The sequence below is a fragment of the Molothrus aeneus genome, chromosome 2 (assembly GCF_037042795.1).
Source record: "Molothrus aeneus isolate 106 chromosome 2, BPBGC_Maene_1.0, whole genome shotgun sequence".
NCBI classification, from domain to species: domain Eukaryota; kingdom Metazoa; phylum Chordata; class Aves; order Passeriformes; family Icteridae; genus Molothrus; species Molothrus aeneus.
The window spans coordinates 106,762,017-106,781,327 of record NC_089647.1 but is presented as its reverse complement, the minus strand read 5'-3'; the positions used below and the strand labels follow the sequence as shown (position 1 = coordinate 106,781,327).

Genomic DNA, 19,311 nt, shown 5'->3' with positions numbered 1-19,311 from the left:
GGGGGTAGCACAGATACCTCTTTTCATTTCTGTTTCTAATAAAACTATGAAATGTGTGCTTTAAATAAATAATCTTTGTATTTCTCCATTTTAGCCCTTCATTCCTTTGAAGGAATTGGAGCAATTTGACTTCGATATACAAAAAATGCTTGAACCACTGGAGGTTGAAATTCAGCAGGGAGTGAATCTGACAGAGGAGGACTTCAATAAAGATATGGTAATTTGGTTGAAATGGAAGTCTGAGCAAAATAAGCAGGGAGATGAAAAAATCTGAATGAAAATCAGAAACCCATATTTGTGTTAAGATCTTTGGATATAACTTAGGCAAAATTTTTCTATGCTAATATATTATAAAATCAAAAGTCAAAAATTAGCACTAACTAAAATTTTTTGTGCTAACTTAATTTTTTAGTTTATCAGAAATGCATTTTTTCCTTATGAAAACACTAAGCAGACCATGAATACTATCCATGTACTACTACCAGCAGTATTACAGAACAAGGAATGGATGTTAAAATATCTGTAGTAGTATAATAGACCAGGAAAAGTCAGAATGATGTAACAAAATGGGCACTATAGTAAAAGAATACATTTACTAAAAATAAATGGTCATGAAAAGAAATGCCACTTGCCAACTTGTTCTTAACCAATCTGCTTATAGCATTTAATGTAAGTAGATTTTGTGTCTGTGGTAAGCTTTATTACTTAAGTTTTATTGTTGCAAGTAATAAAACCATTTATTCATATTTGCTGGGGGGGGGGGGAAAGGAAAAAGAGGAGTGAAATACTGCAGTGCTTTGCTACCATTGCAACTGTGGTGTGTGTTCTCCAGAGTGATTTTCAGGGAGAGGACATTTTTTGGCCAGGCAAAAAGGGAGATTCATCTTTGGAACCCTCTCTTCTTGAGTCCTCAGCAAGATCAAATTTATATTTGTTTACAACCAATATAAAGACTCAATATTATTTTACTTTTAAGGATTACTTCAAAGGTTTATGTTTCATATCAGAGCTGGAAGGAATCTTAACCAGCTGTTTTTTCTTTTATTCAGGAAAAATAAAATTTTAGGCTCCATGTGCTGCATGCAGAATTTAGCATATGTATGTAGTGTTAAATTCAAAATCAATCAAGTTTGATGGGGCAGTTTCCACTACCTGAGCATTTTTGGTCCCCTTTCTTTGCATCAAATGCTTAGAGTGGTTCAAGACACTGCCAGAAGCTGTGACACATATCCAGCTTCAAAGATTCATAGATTTGTAGGTGGCTTCTACATAAAAAATGCTTAGTGATAGCATTTGCCCTATCAGAATAACTGATTTTCAATGTGATACACAGAATGGTCAGTAATTGCATGGTCTGCCAGCATACTGGCTATTTCAATCTCTACTGACAGTGATATAGAAGATTTTACATATATCTATTCTTTTTGTTTGAAAGTAAAATATATTTCAAGTTTTTACGCTGTTATCCTGGATGCTGCATAAGATCTAATACCAAAAATCTGTAGATTTGCAGATGCTGTCTTTCTTTTATCCTTCTACATATTTCTACATTTTAGAAAGCAAGTAAAAGTTACTTGATCATCAGTATACAACTGCAAGTGGCTGTTACATGATTACTTTACCATAGTCTGTATCTACTAAGACTTAAGTAATGATTAGATTAAAATGCACATTATATTGGTTATTTTTTTTAAATCAGAGTGAAGAGGATGAGCGCACAGTGAAAGAATTGCTGCAAAGGGGCGACAGGCTTCAAAAGGGAGTCACAGATGAGAAAAAACGTGAGGAAATAAAGACAAAACAACAGCTGTTGCGGACTAAACATAATGCCCTCAAGGTATAGGAGCTACAGTTATAAGCACTTTGTTTTTTTCATTTCAGGGCATCTTTTTGCTAAATGAATTGCCATTACTATTTAGAGATGAGTAATTTAAACCTATTTGGCTATAGATGTATTTTCTTATACAGTTCTATGGATGCCTTGCAAAAGGCATTTTTCAATCTCCAGCTGGAGAAGTATTGTCTTATCCTCAGCATTACAACTGTGTGACTGCCAATTGGACAGCACTGATTTCTTTGATAATTCCTTTCTTAACCTATTATGTGTGTTTTATATTCCTTCAGCAGCAGTCAAGACCGTAGTTAGAATCAGGTCCTGCAAACTTACATTCTCCATTGAATAACACACTTCTGGCCATGAATAAGTTGTTTGTCCTTCAGTAAAATACTTACACTCCTGTTAGAAGAGAGGCTCCAGCCTCTCTAGAATAGGATAGGTGGTAGTACCAATAGACATAGCAGCTGAGAGGCTGAAACCCAAAGTTGCATATGAACATTCTGAGTTGACACAATCCAAGAGGTAAAACTGTATGATATTTTTCCTAGAAATGCACATGGTATGTTTCCATGCCATGTGGACCAGCTAATAGATATAATTGGAAGTGTCATCTTTCTATGGCAAATAAAAGTGATGAAAGATAGAATCTTACAATTAGAGAGTCACCTTGGTCACCTACCTGAAGCTATAGGCTCTGGCTACTGCAGGAGAGTTTTTATGCCGTCAGCAAGCAGACCCTTTCTTTCTTTGGATAATTTTGAATAGGTTATCTTTGGTTTGGGGAACATGGCACATTGCATTTTATTTTACTTATTTTTTGCATGCTCTTTCCTTTCCTGTGGATTTCATTCTAATTCTTACAATTTTGCAAATCTCTGTGAATTCAGGAGAAGGATGGCTAGGGTATACTGTTGTTTTGTCCACATTTAAAAGAAGCTTGAAATCTATTAGGTGTGGTTTTGACTGTTCCAAGCTAAATGGAAGCAATTCATAATTTTTATGTTGGAGAAACAAGAACAGTGTTTATTGCACTGTGCTATTGACCAGATCCTCCCTGGCTGTTTTTTATGGTATAGTGATAGATTTTCCTTTGGGTGACTCAGTTAAGGCATTCAGCCTAGTAAAAAAAAATTAAAGGAATGGTTGAGGGAAATTAATCTGAGTATTTTTATATAAAATATACCAGTATTTTTTTATTTACTTCATAATAAGAAATTATAGTAATTAAAATATTTTCGGAATTCTGCATGAGTGAAGTTAAGCAGTTAAAGAAAATGTGTAGTCAATAACATTTCTAAGGGAAAAAACCAAACATTTTATACCTTCCTGCTAAAGAAAAGTTTTAATCCTTTTTAAAGCAGAGTTATAAACACATTTGTTATGTATGTGGTATTTAATTTGGGTAAAGAAAACCTGTCTTTGCAAACATTTCTGCATTGCAGTGATTTTCATTTGAATAGCTACAGAGTTTTCATGCAGGCTAGAAATTCACAGGAGTCCACAAAATACAGAAGTCCCACTTTTGGCTAGATACTAAGTGGGTTGTGTTTCCATCTGTCCAGTAAGTATTCTGAGCAGAAGTGTTTTATATAAAATATTGACATTTATGTAAGAGTCTTAACTTCTCTGAATATTGGTGACTGTCTCAGTGGTTTATTCAACATGTGAACAACACTGAAATAGGTAACCTCTTTTTAAACAAACAAAATAAATTTTTTAAACTCATGCAAATACGTTCACTTACTCATATACTTGCTTTAAATATCAACATTTAATTAAGAAATTAGTAGCTTTGTACACTTTTTTCCCTTCAGTGTGCACACATGCCAGTTCATATTTTATAAGCCTTTAATTCATATTCTAATAATGTCTGCACTGTAAACAGGACTTGAGAGCTCAAAGAAGAAAAAAGGCTTTAGAGATTTCTCATCAATGGTATCAGTACAAGAGGCAGGCTGATGACCTAATGACATGGCTGGATGACATTGAGAAAAAGTTAGCCGGTCTGCCAGACCACAAAGATGAGCAGAAGCTAAAGGTAATGTTGTTTTGGGTTGGCAATGATAGATCTTTTGGAGTGATAGTTTATCTGTAGAACAGACAGCAAATGCAAAAATCCTATCTTATAGCTACAGAAAATTATATGTTCAGTTTTTTATTTCTATTTATACTAAAGCAAACTCTAATTATCTGTGTTCAAAGTGACATTTCTTTGTTGTACTATATTTTCTATTTGTTTCCTATACAGAATGATACATAAATAATTTGAAACACACTAAATATAATGTTTTGTCATAATACAGAAAGTGTGCAATGTATTAAGAAGCATCAAATGTTTTCTAGTAAAAATTGTAATTGATTTTATGTATCTTTGTTCCAGATGAACAAATGACTTACCAATATATGGATGACCTCTATCTCATGTTAGCACATTCATTTTCATCAGAACATGTTCATATGTCACTGTCAAGCTCTATAGATTTATTTACATACTGTCAAAGGTTTTCCTGGTTTATTTTACATCGTCTTTCTTTGCTTCATTCTCTGTTGAGTTTCCCACGGAGTAAAATAGGAGTTAACTAGTACATTAAAGACCCTAATAATATATTTGTAAGCTGTTCAAAAACTATTTTTCCTGAAAATGCTGACCCTTACTGAGAAAGTAATTTCTCCTGTTGCCCATCCCAGTGTACTAGCAAGAATCTGAACATGGGAACTGTTGGCCTCTGCTAACAGTTTCAGAGTGTAGCAGCTCTTACGATCTCTACAGCCCATCCCAAGAAGCTTCTTCAATTTCAGTTATTTTTGTTTTGTTTAAATGTAAAATAAGATATGAATAATATGAAAATAAGCTGTAAATTTTACTTGTGACAATAAAATGGAAATGGATTTTCTGACGGAAGTATTTTGCTAATTTTAAGTTGATTGATCTAGTTAGCTAACTGTCCTGGGCCCTGTATTGGTTTTGCTCACTAGGAGATTGGTGGAGAATTGGAGAAGAAGAAGGAAGATCTGAATGCGGTGCACAGGCAGGCTGAACGCCTGTCTAAGGATGGGGCTGCAAAAGCAGTGGAGCCAACCCTGATACAGCTCAGCAAGCGCTGGCAAGATTTTGAGAGCAAATTTGCTCAGTTTCGAAGACTCAACTATGCACAAATTGTGAGTTGTTACTGGCAAACCCATACGTTTGCAACTGCTACTACTAACAGCATCCTACTAACAATGAGAGCATCAGGGTCAGTGTCAACTCTCCAGACCTTAATAAGAAAAGCCCTATTGTGTGCAACTGGGGGAAGCTTTATATACTCTGATACAATAGTGATCTGCTTTGGTCTTAAAATTGCCCTTAAGTTAAATCAGTCGTTTACAAAAAACTCAGCAATGAAAAATTTGTGTTTATTTCTGTTGCCTCATTATTTTTCCATAACATTTATCAGTTTAAAAATGTTAGTTTGCCATGCATCTATTTTTTTCACTGAACATGAAAAACACAAAAGTTGTCTTTTCCAAACTACCCATCCCATGCCAATTTTAATTGGTTTTTTTGTTTGTCCATAACATGTTATACTCACTTTAGGAAGTGATTGGAAAATTTTTATGACTCTATATACACATATCCTCTTCTTCAAAGTTCTGCTTGAACTCTCAAACAAGTTTTTGTAAGAAAATGTAACTTTAAATTTGACAGGATGAAAACATAATTTTACAAACCATCTTCATGTCTTCTGAATTTGAGTTGTTTAGTTGCATATAAAATACAATTATTCTTACTGGTTTATACATGCTGCAATAACTGGGTAAATAAAAGGGAAATAAACTGTCAGTATTCCAGCTTTACAAACAAGATATGTATTGAGTGTTACCCATTTTGAAGTTTACCAGAGGTTGCTTTTGCACTTAAATGAGTTTTTTCTTGCCATTCCTACTACTCTGCACATTGTCTTCTGGGTTTTTGATTTTATATGAAGAAAGATAAGATTTGCTTTTAAGGAAGTTGTTGCTTTATGTGCTCTCTGTAATCTTAAAGTGCTAGTGGTATAAGTGTTTCATCAAAATACAACTTTATTTATTTATTTTTAAATGCACCTAGATTGCAGAGAGAACATACTGATAGGATAATGATAATTTAAATATGTGAAGTGCTTTTTTTTTAATTGATATATGGTAAACTATGTTTTAAGAAGGAAAAAAATTTCAAAAACCATCAATATGTATAAACTTTTGATAAATATAGTCCTCTATATAATGTACTATATTGTGTATTTTTAACTTTTCTAATACTAAGTTACATAATGTATATGTAAAACTAATACTTTGGATAGTTATGCAGTTAATGGAAGCAATCAGAGAAACATTAACTTTGGTTTGTATGTTATTAAATCTTGTTCCATCTGATTACACTATTCAGATTACTATGGTTTATATTAAACTTGATGAATGTAATCAGTTGCAAATTGTTTATATTGACATGGAGCTAGAGCGAGAGTCACTTTGTCTTGTAAATGAGTTGGCTTTTTTTCATGAATATATTTGTTCCTTTGATAATCAAGTAAGAAATCAGATTGTGCATGCAATTTATATAAAAACATTCTGCTGTTGCTGTGCTTTTTATGTCACCCACCACCTACCATGACAGGGGATGAATATACCCATTATAAAATTTTACTAGCAGATCAATAAACTTTATTTTAGCATATTTTTCTTTCAAATATATAAGGTAGATGTGCATCAGCATGTTTTTGAATTGCTCAGATGAATACACTCACAAACTTTTTTAATTCATGTAACCATTGCATACATTTTTATTTTAAAAATATATAATTATATACTGTATTTATAACCTTGAAAGGTTACATTTTTAAATATTAAATATTTCATGCAAGAAGTCTATTTCTTACTATTTATCTAGGGGATGAGATGATTCAATGAAATTTACATGTACACAGGACAATTACTGTATCCTTCTCGTTTCCCATGAAAAATATCTTGCTCTGTTGACAATGACTAAGGTGATATTCATATGAAATATTTTAGAATTTATACAGAAGCTACTGAGACATGAGAGAGGCAGTATATCTTCATGACCCAAATCAGAGTGAGAAGTGCAATGGCCTTGCTGTTGTTACTGTTTTCACTTTGCTGAATTAGTGAAACAGAGGGAATTTCTCAAGGTTTTTTTTCTTTTTCTTGAACAGCTTAAGTACCTACCTCACAGGGATGTTGTGAGGATGCATTAATTGTTTGTGCAAGACTTTAAAATACAAAAGAAAAATGAAAATTCAAACTATTCACTTGAACACATGCATATACCATTAAAAATAACTTCCACAGAGATTTTCTATGTTAACCAACAACTGAATAAAGCCATACAATAAAAATACAAAATTGATTTTTTCTTTAAAGCAAAAGAAATAGAAAAATGCTGCATTTATTTATAATTTATGATGTATTCCATAATAGTTATTTAGCAACTGAAAGTTGTTATAAATCAGTGAGGGTTTAATTTTACTGTGTATCTTGCAATTCATTACACTTCATCGAATAAACATAGCAAGACTGCACTGAAGAGAACCTTTAATTATGTTGCTTAATGACAGATTTGCATTTCTTACATTTTGTTGGAGCTAATATATTTTTGATATCAAAGTGTGAAATTAGAATTATCATGCTCCCCTGGATTTTACTTTTCCCCAGTATTTGTTGGGCAGACCTATCAGAAGGATATAGGAACCATGACCTTAGAAGGATTTATTCTTTCTAGAATGGTGGATCCTTGTTAAATCCTGTGTCTCACAAACACATAGCAGCCAATATCCAAAAGCTAATTGACAAATATATATTGGTGTATATTTAGAAAAAGGAATTTCCTGTCACCACTTTTGAGAATAGAGTATATTACATTTATATCACCTCAAACATGCATGTTCTGTTTTGAGATATTAATCAGTTTGGTATAGTGTGATCCTCTATGTGAAAATTTTCAGCAAGTAACATACAACATTCTAGAAGGAAAAAATTGGATTTATTGCATTTACAGATTAAACACGCTACACAAATGCATAAACGCAACTGCACACAAACTAAAATCACATTGACTGGAAAAAAATTGCAGAGTTCTTGTTGTCTTAAAAGTTTTTCTCTCAAACATTGTTGTCTTTATTAATATGTGGCAGAACAAACAGTGGGCAGAAAATAAGTTGGTAGTGACACCAGTGGTGAAATCTGAATAACTTATAAAAATGAGTGAAATATCTCTCTATAATATTTTTTAAATTATGATTAACTACTAAATCCCACTGAAATCCATGATAGTTTAAGATACTATCTGAAAAAACAAGCCTTTACTGTTTAATCCTAAAACAGTATGCAATTTTTGAGTACTAAAATTGCATGCATTTTTTAAAAAATCAGTTAAAAAGAACATTAGAGAGGTTAAGGGACAATTATTTCTAAAGCACCTCTGCAGAATCGAATATCATTAAGCCTTGGCACTCACACAATATCTTCAGAAAAGTTTTCATAATCCCCCTGCTGCAAATGAATCTTCAGTTATACTGTTTTTCTGAAACAGTTTAACTACTCTTCCAGGCAGAGAAAAGGGTAGATTTGGATCATTTCATTCAAGTAAGGATCAAAATAATTTATCAATATGTTGATTAAGTTTAATCAAACTATTCTACTCTCTGTTTTCTATATTTTTTTTCCAAATGTTGTCATTTCAACAGTCTATGAACATATTTGTGTCATGGCTCAGCTTAGATTTTCCTGAGCTGACTGAAATTACTCTGGGTGTAGAGTGCTGAAAGCCTTTATCCTTAGAGAACATTTTCTAGATGAACACAGGTGCAGAGCCTAGACTGTAAATTCTTATTTCATATACGTCCTATTACCATATTTTATCAAAATGCTCAACATTCTCTCTGCTATTATACATAGTGGTCTTTCAACTTTCCTCTCTTGGCTGAGCTGTGCATGCTGGAAATCGTAAGACAGAGTATCTTTAGGACAAGAGAAGCTCTTGAAATCTGTCGGAATTATGTGTCTACTATTGTATATACAAGCAAAAAATAGGCTTTCCAATTTCAGTAATTTTATTGGTGACACACACAAACATTCTATTGAAATTTATGATCATTTTACTCCTGAAATATTTGGGCCTGGATTTTGGCCATACAGAATTGATCAAATGATAAACAACAGGAGAAACTGTCTTTTTCATACCAATTAGACTATGTTATGACCAAGAATGAATAAGGAATATAGTTATAATTTGTATTTATTTTTATAAGGTAAGTGGTTTAGTCTGAGAAGTTTGATAGTTACCTGCACCATGGATAAAATACCAGGACCCTTAATACTTCATTTTTCCAAATAAAAGTCAGTATTCTCTTTAAGATCCTTTAAAGCATTCAGAAATTCAAAATGCCTGTCTCCTAACTGGATAATCATTTCAGGTGAGAGAATATGTGATCAACTCCTGGAACCAGATTAAGAACTGCTCAAATTTACATTTGAAATTCAAGACATTGTTTACTTTCAGTCTTTAAGAGCATATTGCAATCTTCAGTTAATATTTCCCTGTGCAGCTCTATTTAGTTAGTTTAATAAAATATAAACATTTCTGTTTACCATTAAAAATATATATATATATATAAAGATATTTTCTAAACTATATATCAAACATTAATTTAAATAAATATATCGCAGTTAGATAAACACAGGACTCAGTGTCCTGATTGTCTGTCTGCATCAAAATAACTTGGATACTTCAATGGTGATGTGCTACCATTGTTTTCAGTTGTTTTCCAGTTTTCACAAACACTGGTGCTGGAACGAAGTGGTTTTCTTCTCTTATCCTTGCTTAAACGTTTCTTGGGTTAAATAAACAAGTAATGGTTGACAAGAAGAAGGGGTAAACTAATGCTTCATTATTTCTAGAATGAGTGGAAAGAGAGAGAAATAAAAGAGAGAAAAGACATTAGAAAAAGCAGGAAAACACCTGCTGGACAGAAGAACTGTACAGTGATGGATTAGTATCCAATTCACCTGTGCACTTTGAGTCTCTTAAGAATGGGACAGAGGTGATTCTGTGACACCATTTACCATTTCTGACATTGGCAGTGGCATCTTTTTGAAACAAATAGCTTTACACAGCATAGCTAAAGACTGGATTTTTTTTGACTGTGGTCTGCAAAAAGCGGGATGAGGATGAATAAGGAACTTTGGGAAGAGAATCACAGGTGAATATTTACACCTATTTTCCAGTACCCATCAACCTATTAGAAAATGTAGGAAAATCCAAATAGTTTAAGTGTATTTAAAATCCTTTAATTTTCTGTCTGATTTAAGATAAGGTTATGGGAAAAACGGGACAATATCAACTGAAAATGGATATTGTCTTTGATATAGCTCAAGAAGAGCTAACTTTATAGATGCATCTTACAATGCACTTTATCTTTTCTGTCTGAAATTAATGCATGCAGTGTTGCAGTAATTTAAGTGATGACAATCCATACCCTTTTTTGTATAAGAGGACAAGTTTACTGTGCTATTTTGAGTTTTTCTAAAGAATATTTTTCCTCCCTCATAGTTCCTTTTTAATTCTGTACAATATTCACTCTCATCATTGCCAAGCTATAGCATTTTTCCTGTACAATTCAGTTAAAAAATCCCATACTGTGAGTGACAAAACTTCACAAAAAAGATTTTTCTTGGCCATTTTTCATTATATGTTATAAACTTAAGTGATCTAAATTGCATTCTCAAGTTTAAAATGAAACTTGATATCTTTACCTTATCACATAGGAGTGAAAACTCTTGTTGCAACATGGAGTAAAGCAGGGTAAGAAATTTGTCTTTGAATTATATAGTTATACAAATGTGGTCTTAGCCATGCCACAGGCTTTTCTCACTCCTCACAGAATAGTTGAGATGGAAACAAGACCAAGCCTTTGTTAAAAAATCATGTACAACACAGAACCCAGGGGTCCCTGCTTTCAGAACAAACGGAGCATTATGCAACTATAATATTTTCTTCTTTATAATTACCCAGTTATTTGGAAAACAAGGCAGCTAATTACCATCTTATTTTCTCTGCTATAGTATATTATGATTTATTAGTGTAATAAATTACATGCTGTGGATTTTGGTGTCAATAATTACTTGGCACTATTACTGCATTAAATAATAGGGGAAAATACCTCCTGCAGAGTGATCTGGGCCTAAGTGACAGTATTTTTTGAAGAGATGATGTTCATCTCTTATCTACAATTCAGAATGTCAACATCACTCATGGCTGGAGGGTTTGTTTTGGTTTGGTTAGGATTTTTTTAGGGTTTTTTTTGGTTTTTTCTCTTTTTTTGTTTTGCTGGGGGTTTTTTGTTGATGTTTGTTGTTTTTGTTGTTGTTTTTCATGGATGTATCTGAGTATACACACAAAGCTAGGGAAGGAAGAAAATTTGTAGATGTACAGTGTGAATGCTGAATTTTCTATTTGAGCTTATTTCATTAGCTTTCAGAACTGCTGGATGGACAACAATTTTGTTCACATCATTTAAAGAAACAAATATTTTTCCTGAAGTAAAAAAAAATCAGCCTAAGTGACATAGGTAACACTTTTTGACATTTCTGGAAGGTGTAAAATTTTAGGGTTTTGGACTTTGCTCTTTGAAGCTGTTTGCATTCACTATGGATGTGGTACTTCATTGCTTTTTACTTTATTTCCTAAATTACGTTGAAATTATCTAACAGATGTAGCTGGCATAAATATCTGGAAAGTTAGCATTACAAATCAGCATTCAATTCCAAAATGGTCTAGTCAATTCAGATATCAGTAGTCTGTATTCTAACATATCTGAACTTTATCATTAATTGGTTCTTGGTGATCACTCAGCAGTTACACACACATACTCAAGACAGCCCTAAAGCTTCGTGCCCTTAGGTGGCATAAATGCTATCTCAGATTGGCTCTTCTGTAGTCCTAATAAACCAGCCATTAAAGAGGTTGGCATTGACCAAAATCTGTTCATTAATAGGCTGGCTTCCAGCAAATTGTGTGATACTAGTTCTGCCACTATTATCACTGTGTCACTTCTATAGCTTATCACTGTCCAAGAAACCTGAGTGTGAAATTCTATTTTGTGGAAAAATAATTTGAAATTCCTTTTATTCTTTTGGAATTATATTTCCTTCTGTGTGGCTGAGTTTATGATACTGGTTTAACAAAGTCCAAGTGGACATTATAGCTACAGGGATATAGGACTGTGTACAAGTTTAATTTTCTGAACTCTGAAGTAGACATTTACTGAAGTATGACATGTATAATGTCTGTATGTCTTTTTGGTGTGAAAAATTCAAGATCAATCCAAGAACTGGCTAACTTCTCTGAATTTATGTATTCTATAATTAGCATATAAAAACTTTCAAGTATGTTTTGTCTACTGGAAGGTAACACATATAAATCAATTACAAAAGTACTTTCCAGTTAAACCCTTATAAAATACTAAACAACATTTTAAAATACTTGTTGAAAATCAGTCTAGGATGTAGATTTTGAAATGTTCTGATTTTTCTCTTTTCAAAATATAATGTAAGCATTTGCTTATTTTGTGATTTCTAATACTGATAATGCCTATCTCTCTTGGCTCCTTGGTGCTATCTCCCCCCAAAATCCTACTGGGTGTGCCTGGTCTGAGCAGTGCTTGGTAAATACTTATGATATAAACTGTTACAAAAATTACAAATTTCTGTTTAAAGTTACGCGACAGACGCAGATTTCTTTGTCAGCTTTGCTCTGCTACATTTAAAAATATTGAGATATGCCATCATTATCAGAAGCAATTAGTATTTATGGATAATTTATTTAGAACAAGAGACATTTTCTATATCCCAGTAGTTCCAATCAGTCAATAATGCCATAATGTTACTCTATTTTCTTTTTGTTCAGGACACGGTTATATTGAGGATGTGCTATAAGATACAGACTACTCTCTTTTTTCTTCTTTTGTTTTTTGAAAAAAATTACTTATATCACTTTTATTGAATTATATGAGAGTCTTCTGCCCCAGTCTCATCATAGTTGAAATTAATTTATTTTTCTCTTGGCTTAGCAAGTAGGTACCAGTGGAAGTTATCAGGTTAAAAATTAACAGCAGAACTGCTGGAATTTCTGAATTATCTTAGCCCCTTATTTCTGTGCAAGTTGGCAGGTCTTTAGTAAGGAGAGCTGGGTAAGTTTTCAAATAAGCTGCTTTTAGATTCAATGTGTAGCTGTACCTCAGTTTGAGGAGAGTTCCTATCTAGAATCAATTATCTAAGCCAGAATTAAACAAAAGCATTGTTCAGCAAGTGAGAAAGAGGTGGTGTTCAATTTCCTACTTGACCAAGTGTATTTGACATCTAGGAGGGCTCCAAAGGCATGAGGGTGTGAGGACCACAAAGGATTGGCTGCAGTATCAAAACGCTTTGTCATAGTTTTAAACTTTACATAAAATAATGAAAAACCATCAAAAACAAACAAACAAAAACACAGCCAAAAAAACCCCACAACAAAGTTACAACTATGAATACTCTGGATTTACTTTTCTTAATTAATTGCTACAGCTTTTGTCTCTATTTTTCTTCTCTTCACCTGCCCTCTACCACATCTAACTAGGAAAATAATGTATTCATCAGAGTGCAGCAGAACTGTCTGAGGTATTGGGAGATAACCCATAATTTGGGCCTATACGTACAGGAAAGAGACATTTTCTTACAGAGAAACCTCTTGCATTTCAATCAAATTATATGGGGAACTTAAATAGAATTAAGTTCAGGCTGGTTGATGCCTATTGATGGATAGTTTTCAAAATCAAAGCTGCAATTTTCTATTGCTACTTCTAGAATCTAAAATATTCTGAAATGTTTTCTAATTAATGTCATTGTTAGGAATAGCTTCATTTTGGCTGTCTTTATTTAATTTTATGTATAGATTAAGCAGAGTCATTTTATCACAGAAGAAAAACTGTTAAAGCAGCATTTCTTGAGTAAGGTAAACCTTAGCAGAGAAGAGTTGTGAAGGCATAAAGCACTCTCTGTCCAAGAACAGTGCTGAAAATAGTAATACATATTTTTAAAGTTTCTTTTTTTATATAAGTGACTGATGAAATCAGATACAAGCATTAAACTATATGGTTTAAGTGTTGCAATATGCAGGATTTTGTGGACTGCAATCACTCTGCAACATGAGTAGAAAAAAAATCATACACATGAGACAATATTTATGTTCTTACATAAAAATATTGGGGTTTTTTTTCTCAATATTTTAAAGATACTTTATTGTTTCCAAGTGTCTTTAAAGGTCTTGTCTTCATAAAATTACAAAAGAAATTTATAAATTTTTAATTCTGCATCGAGGATTTAGGTCTCTCTGTACTTGAAAGGGATGCTTCTTTTTGTACTAATTACTTGTTTGTGATTGACTACAGTCATCCAACCTCATAGCGAAAATTCCAAATAATCAGTATCATTTTGTTCTTTCTACTTATATGCACATTAACAGGTAAGATATGCTAGCAACACTGAAGGCAGTATAAATTTCTCTGAATGTTAGCTGACCTCACCGTCTCAGTTGGCATAGGAACAGGTGAATAAAAGCTTTTTTATAAATATATACTTTAAAGTGAATATTGACCTCTGATAGCATTTTATCATACTTTTCTGTGTCTAATTCTTTATTTGATATATTGATGGTGAACATGGGCTGGCAGATGCCATGTAATTCACAAGTTTTTTGGACTCTCAGGTATCACTGCCTTTGTCCAGAATTGTGTGTATTGTCTGCTTCATTTTTTTTCATGTGTGTAGCACACCACATTTATTCGGCAGAGGTCACTGACTTTTTTACACTCATATACATCTGTTTGCAAGGAATACTCTCTTAAGTGTTATTTCACTTTAGGAGTAGGCACATTTGTTTGTTTTCCTTGAACCTCTCATCAGGGTGCAGCCAGGAGCAGTGTTGAGGTATAACAATGCAGATGGGAGTGTTTTGCAGCTCTACTCCTCCCATGTGTGTGTGAAGTCATCATGAGAAGGGACCAAAAAATGAGACAGTTGTCAAGATGTGACACAAGAAAGTTGGAGGCTTTCTGGGTGTAAACTCTTGAACAGCAAAAGTGGTGTTGGGATTATTCTCTCTGCAAAAAGAGGAGAGGAAACGGAAACACTGAGATTGGTGAAAGGTGCTTTAACAACAAATTTTCCACTGTTAAATGGAAATTAGCAGCATTCTCCGAGACTAGTTAGCTCTGATGCCACTGCTGTGTTAGATGTGGGCAGTAATGATCACAAGTATTTCTATGGGGAAGGTATGTGAATTTCTTGACAAAACCTGCATTATTCCAGTACTTTTTGTTGAGTTTTTGTTGTAATTTTGTTTGGTTTGTTTGTTTTGGTTTTGCTTATTGGCCTTCTCTTTAAGGGTCAGATAATCAATTTGTTTCTTACAGTTTTGTTGCACCTGGTGGGGCATGGTAACTATCAATAAAATCAGTTTAAGTGGAGCCATGTGTATGGAAGGATTGTGTCCCTTCATTGAAATTATGTAATGATGGAGAAGAAAATTCAATTTACTATTCGAGACATGATAATGCTTAATAACAAACATTGCATGAAATTTTGAATCTTACACAAAATAAGTTGTTCTTTCAGAGATGAAAAATAATCTTTGCATCATTAAATCACTGATGATCAAGGAAAAAAAAATCACTAAAATTGTATTCTACAAAAATAGTAATATAGCAAATGGCCAGTTATCCCAGCATTTCCCAATCACTTAACAGTTAATTTGTAGTTTAAATGTATGTTGTACTATATATAGATATATATACATATATATATTTTAAATACCAATTTAAATATTTTTAAGTAACTGTAATACATTCTGCCATTTTAACAGATTCAACTTATCCAAACCCATTCTTAAATGGTTATCTCTATCTTTAATTTCTAATTTCCTATTAATTTTTAATCCTTATAAAGTCTTAACCTACCATGGTTCTGATGAGCCATTTTGGCATTATCAATTACACATATCTGTACTGAATTAATATTATTTTAGTAGTAGTTGCTCCCACCTTCTGTTATCTCCTTTTGTAAGGTTATTTTTTTTCTCCCTACAGTGTTAGGATATGACTCAGTTTCAGCTTTGCATGTCTAGTAAAATGCTTGTCTAGAATATAAGGAAGGACTCTGCCTGTTTTATTGTCTAATATGAGGAAATTCCAGGGAACATTGGGGCAAGCTAAAAACGCTTCTCTTTGCTCAATAAAGTTGTCAATTCTGCACCTGCCTACCCTCTATTCCTTGGTGCAAGATGGCAGCTTCTACTGTGGGTTGTATCATGATACTTTAAATGAAGGAAAAGTAGAAGGAAAGAAAGTCCTGTGACCTGTTGAAAACCCCAATAAAGATAAAGATACCTAATCCTTGATTTCTAAAGTAGTATCAAATTTTCAACTCTTTTTTTAAAAATACTATTCAGAAACTAATTTATTTTCACTGTGACTTTAAAAAAAAAAATGTACCAAAGTATGAGGGCATGTCCTGGTAGGTGTCTACTTTTATAAATCTATCCTTTTGTTTGTTTTGGTTTTTTTTTATTTCTCTGAAATAAAACAGTTTACAGTTTAACTAACAATATAAACAGTATAACTACACAAGTAATCATCCAGCTATGAGAAATATTTAAAGTTTCCTGTAAGGGCAGTGAATATATGAATATATGAATGAATATATGTTTGCACACATCCCATTTTTCTTCATAACAATGATTGAAAGGTACCTGATTTTGCCACTATAAATAATTAAGTGTGATAAGCATGGAATGCTTACACATCTAATTTCTCCTTGACTTTTTTGTAGGTTCAGGAATAGTTTAGAGTGAGAAGACACAGATTTTATTTTATCTAAATAGATGCATGTGCATATATGTGTGTATATATTTATTGGCCCAAATTTGGGTTGAAAAGAGTAGGCTAATCTCATACAATTATTGAATCAAATTGTATTTTGTATGCTGCTTCACATATTCATGTGACCTTTTTTTGAGTGGCAACCCTTGCACACTTAGCATGCTCTTTTCATTACTGTAACTAGAAATATTCTGTCCTCTGAGTCAAATATAGTTAAAATATTCCTTATGTGGGTCTGAAGTTCATTGCTGCATGTAGGAGTGTCTGAGTGTAGTCTCGAGGAATTAAAATATATATTGCTGCATGCAGGTCTCAGTGGCCTGTTGAGATTCTCCCATTTTCTAATCAAATGGGACAGCTCTTTCTTTAGGTTTACTGGAGTAAACTGTTATTTTTGCAGGGCCTGTGATTCATGAAACATATGAGGGGCAAACAAAATTTTTTCAAAGCAACTTATTTTAAATAATAAAAATTATAGCAGTTATAGCAGGTAATTAGAGAGGTTTCAGTGTTAGCAGATGTACTGAGAAAGTCATTTAGTTAGAAAAGTGTAAGCAAAGCAATTAAATTTGCATAAGAAATGCAACAGAGTAACACAAGTCTACAGATAACTTTATGGGCTTTATATGTGATATGCATACATCTTCTAGAGTGTGTATATGCATATTTTAAGACTCTAAAGAAAATTGAAGAACCAGATGACTCAGCTCAGTAACTGAAGAAAGAAATATGTCCTGAATTAAAATGAGACACCTTGCTGAGGTAGAGTGTGCTTATATTTGTTTTCTTTTGCATAATGAGTAGCTAAATAATATTGTTTTCTTCAGGACCATTGATCAATTGTCTTTTACATAAATGGCTCCAAATATAAATAACAGAATTTTTGAACATTTACCAACAAATACTTGTACACTTCTTTGAGATTGACAGTAATTAAAGTTTATATTTTTGAGAAGACAGACATCAAACACAAAGGATCTTGGTTCCACAATAGGAATCCATGAACAAATTTATGCTTGTGAAACCACAAATAATTGATATCTTAAACTATCCCTTTTGTAATGGGCATGCAGGTGATTTAGTATTTGAAGTTTAGTGAAAAGGAACAATCAGAGATCTCCCTACTCCAAAGAACGCTTTTGGTATTACATTTTTATCTATGATTCTTTTACAAATCAAATGGGAAATACAGAGAATTTTTATAAGCAGCCACTTTTTTGTCACCTTATATGTCAGTATGCTTTCAAATGCCATCAACCAATTAAGTGTTTTCTTGGAACCCAAACATTCTGGGATGTCTTTACATTTGGTGTATGCATGTGCTTCCAGAATAGGGTGTCTTTTTCATATTTTTCCATATTAAAAAACAATAAGAAGAAATCCTGACTTCATGAAGAGGTGTGTTGCTGAGTTTTCTTTTAAGAATGCATTAAAAATCAGAAACTTCCAAATTATACTTGCTAGATTAAAGAACAAATTTTTAATATAGTTGGAAGTGTAGAGTTGGCATATTTGCTATATGCTGCATTTTATTTAACGAATTCTGTCTATTATACAAGTCATTATTTTACTTGATACATTGAAATTATTTATTATTTTAGACTTGGCATGCATGAAATTTCTTAATGAAGGACAGATTTTTAAGAGGTGTGGTGATATAAATTAAAGGGCAAGCACTAAAATCTCAGTAACACCATAATCTCAGCATACTCTTGCATTTCCTCTCTGCATTTCTTTGGAGAGTAGAAGAAAAGCTTGCACACTCTTGCATGGATTAATTTCAGTACCTACCATTTCAAACACACAAGGAACATGAGTTATCTGTATCAGAAACCTCAGATATTTCCTGCATTTGTCCTTGGAAGTTACTTTTGATTTTTTTGTTTCTGGGTTGTGGACTGGAAATGCATTGTTGTAATTTTGTCTGGTGTTAAGAAACTAAAGGAAGCATTCTGTTGTATATCTGTACTAGCAAACAGTTCGTGAAGATACAACTTTTGTGATGACTGAAACTAGGACTGTGGAAACCACTCATGTGCCTTCTACGTACCTGGCAGAGATCCTTCACCTTCTGCAAGCCTTGTCTGAAGTGGAAGATCGCCTTAATTCTCCTGTTCTGCAGGCTAAGGACTGTGAGGACCTCTTCAAACAAGAAGAATGTCTCAAGGTAAGATGGAAAGATTTTCTTAGCCATGACTGGATTGCATCATTTTGGGTCTTCTGTATGTTGGTAGCCTGTGCTCACTTTGAGACGTCTGTTTTACAAGCTCTAAGCCCATCTCTGTGATGTGTGCATATATGGATGTTTTTATTTGGGGGCACATTGGGGTAAAATATGAAAAACTCTGAAGTGTTCATTTATTTTTGCCTGTTCAACCTGTATTTGGAGGGCAAGAGCGTTACGGTATCTGCATATTAAGTCCTTGAATGGGAGAGAAAGGATGGAGAGGCATGGTGTATTTAAAGATAGAATTTGTGGTTAAAGGTTTGTTTGCATGTGACTAATGGAAAAACAATTCTTCA

At 33.1% G+C, this 19,311-nt stretch overlaps 1 protein-coding gene across 1 annotated transcript in view; it reads left to right on the top strand.

Moving 5' to 3' along the window:
* The window catches only part of DMD (dystrophin), a 1,043,102-nt gene that overhangs the window by 449,755 nt on the left and 574,036 nt on the right, over window positions 1-19,311 (top strand). Inside the window, exons 37-41 of the mRNA XM_066545460.1 lie at window positions 95-217; window positions 1,700-1,837; window positions 3,723-3,875; window positions 4,814-4,996; window positions 18,761-18,955. Coding sequence (XP_066401557.1) covers window positions 95-217; window positions 1,700-1,837; window positions 3,723-3,875; window positions 4,814-4,996; window positions 18,761-18,955 — 792 coding nt within the window. The remainder of the gene's footprint in view (window positions 1-94; window positions 218-1,699; window positions 1,838-3,722; window positions 3,876-4,813; window positions 4,997-18,760; window positions 18,956-19,311) is intronic.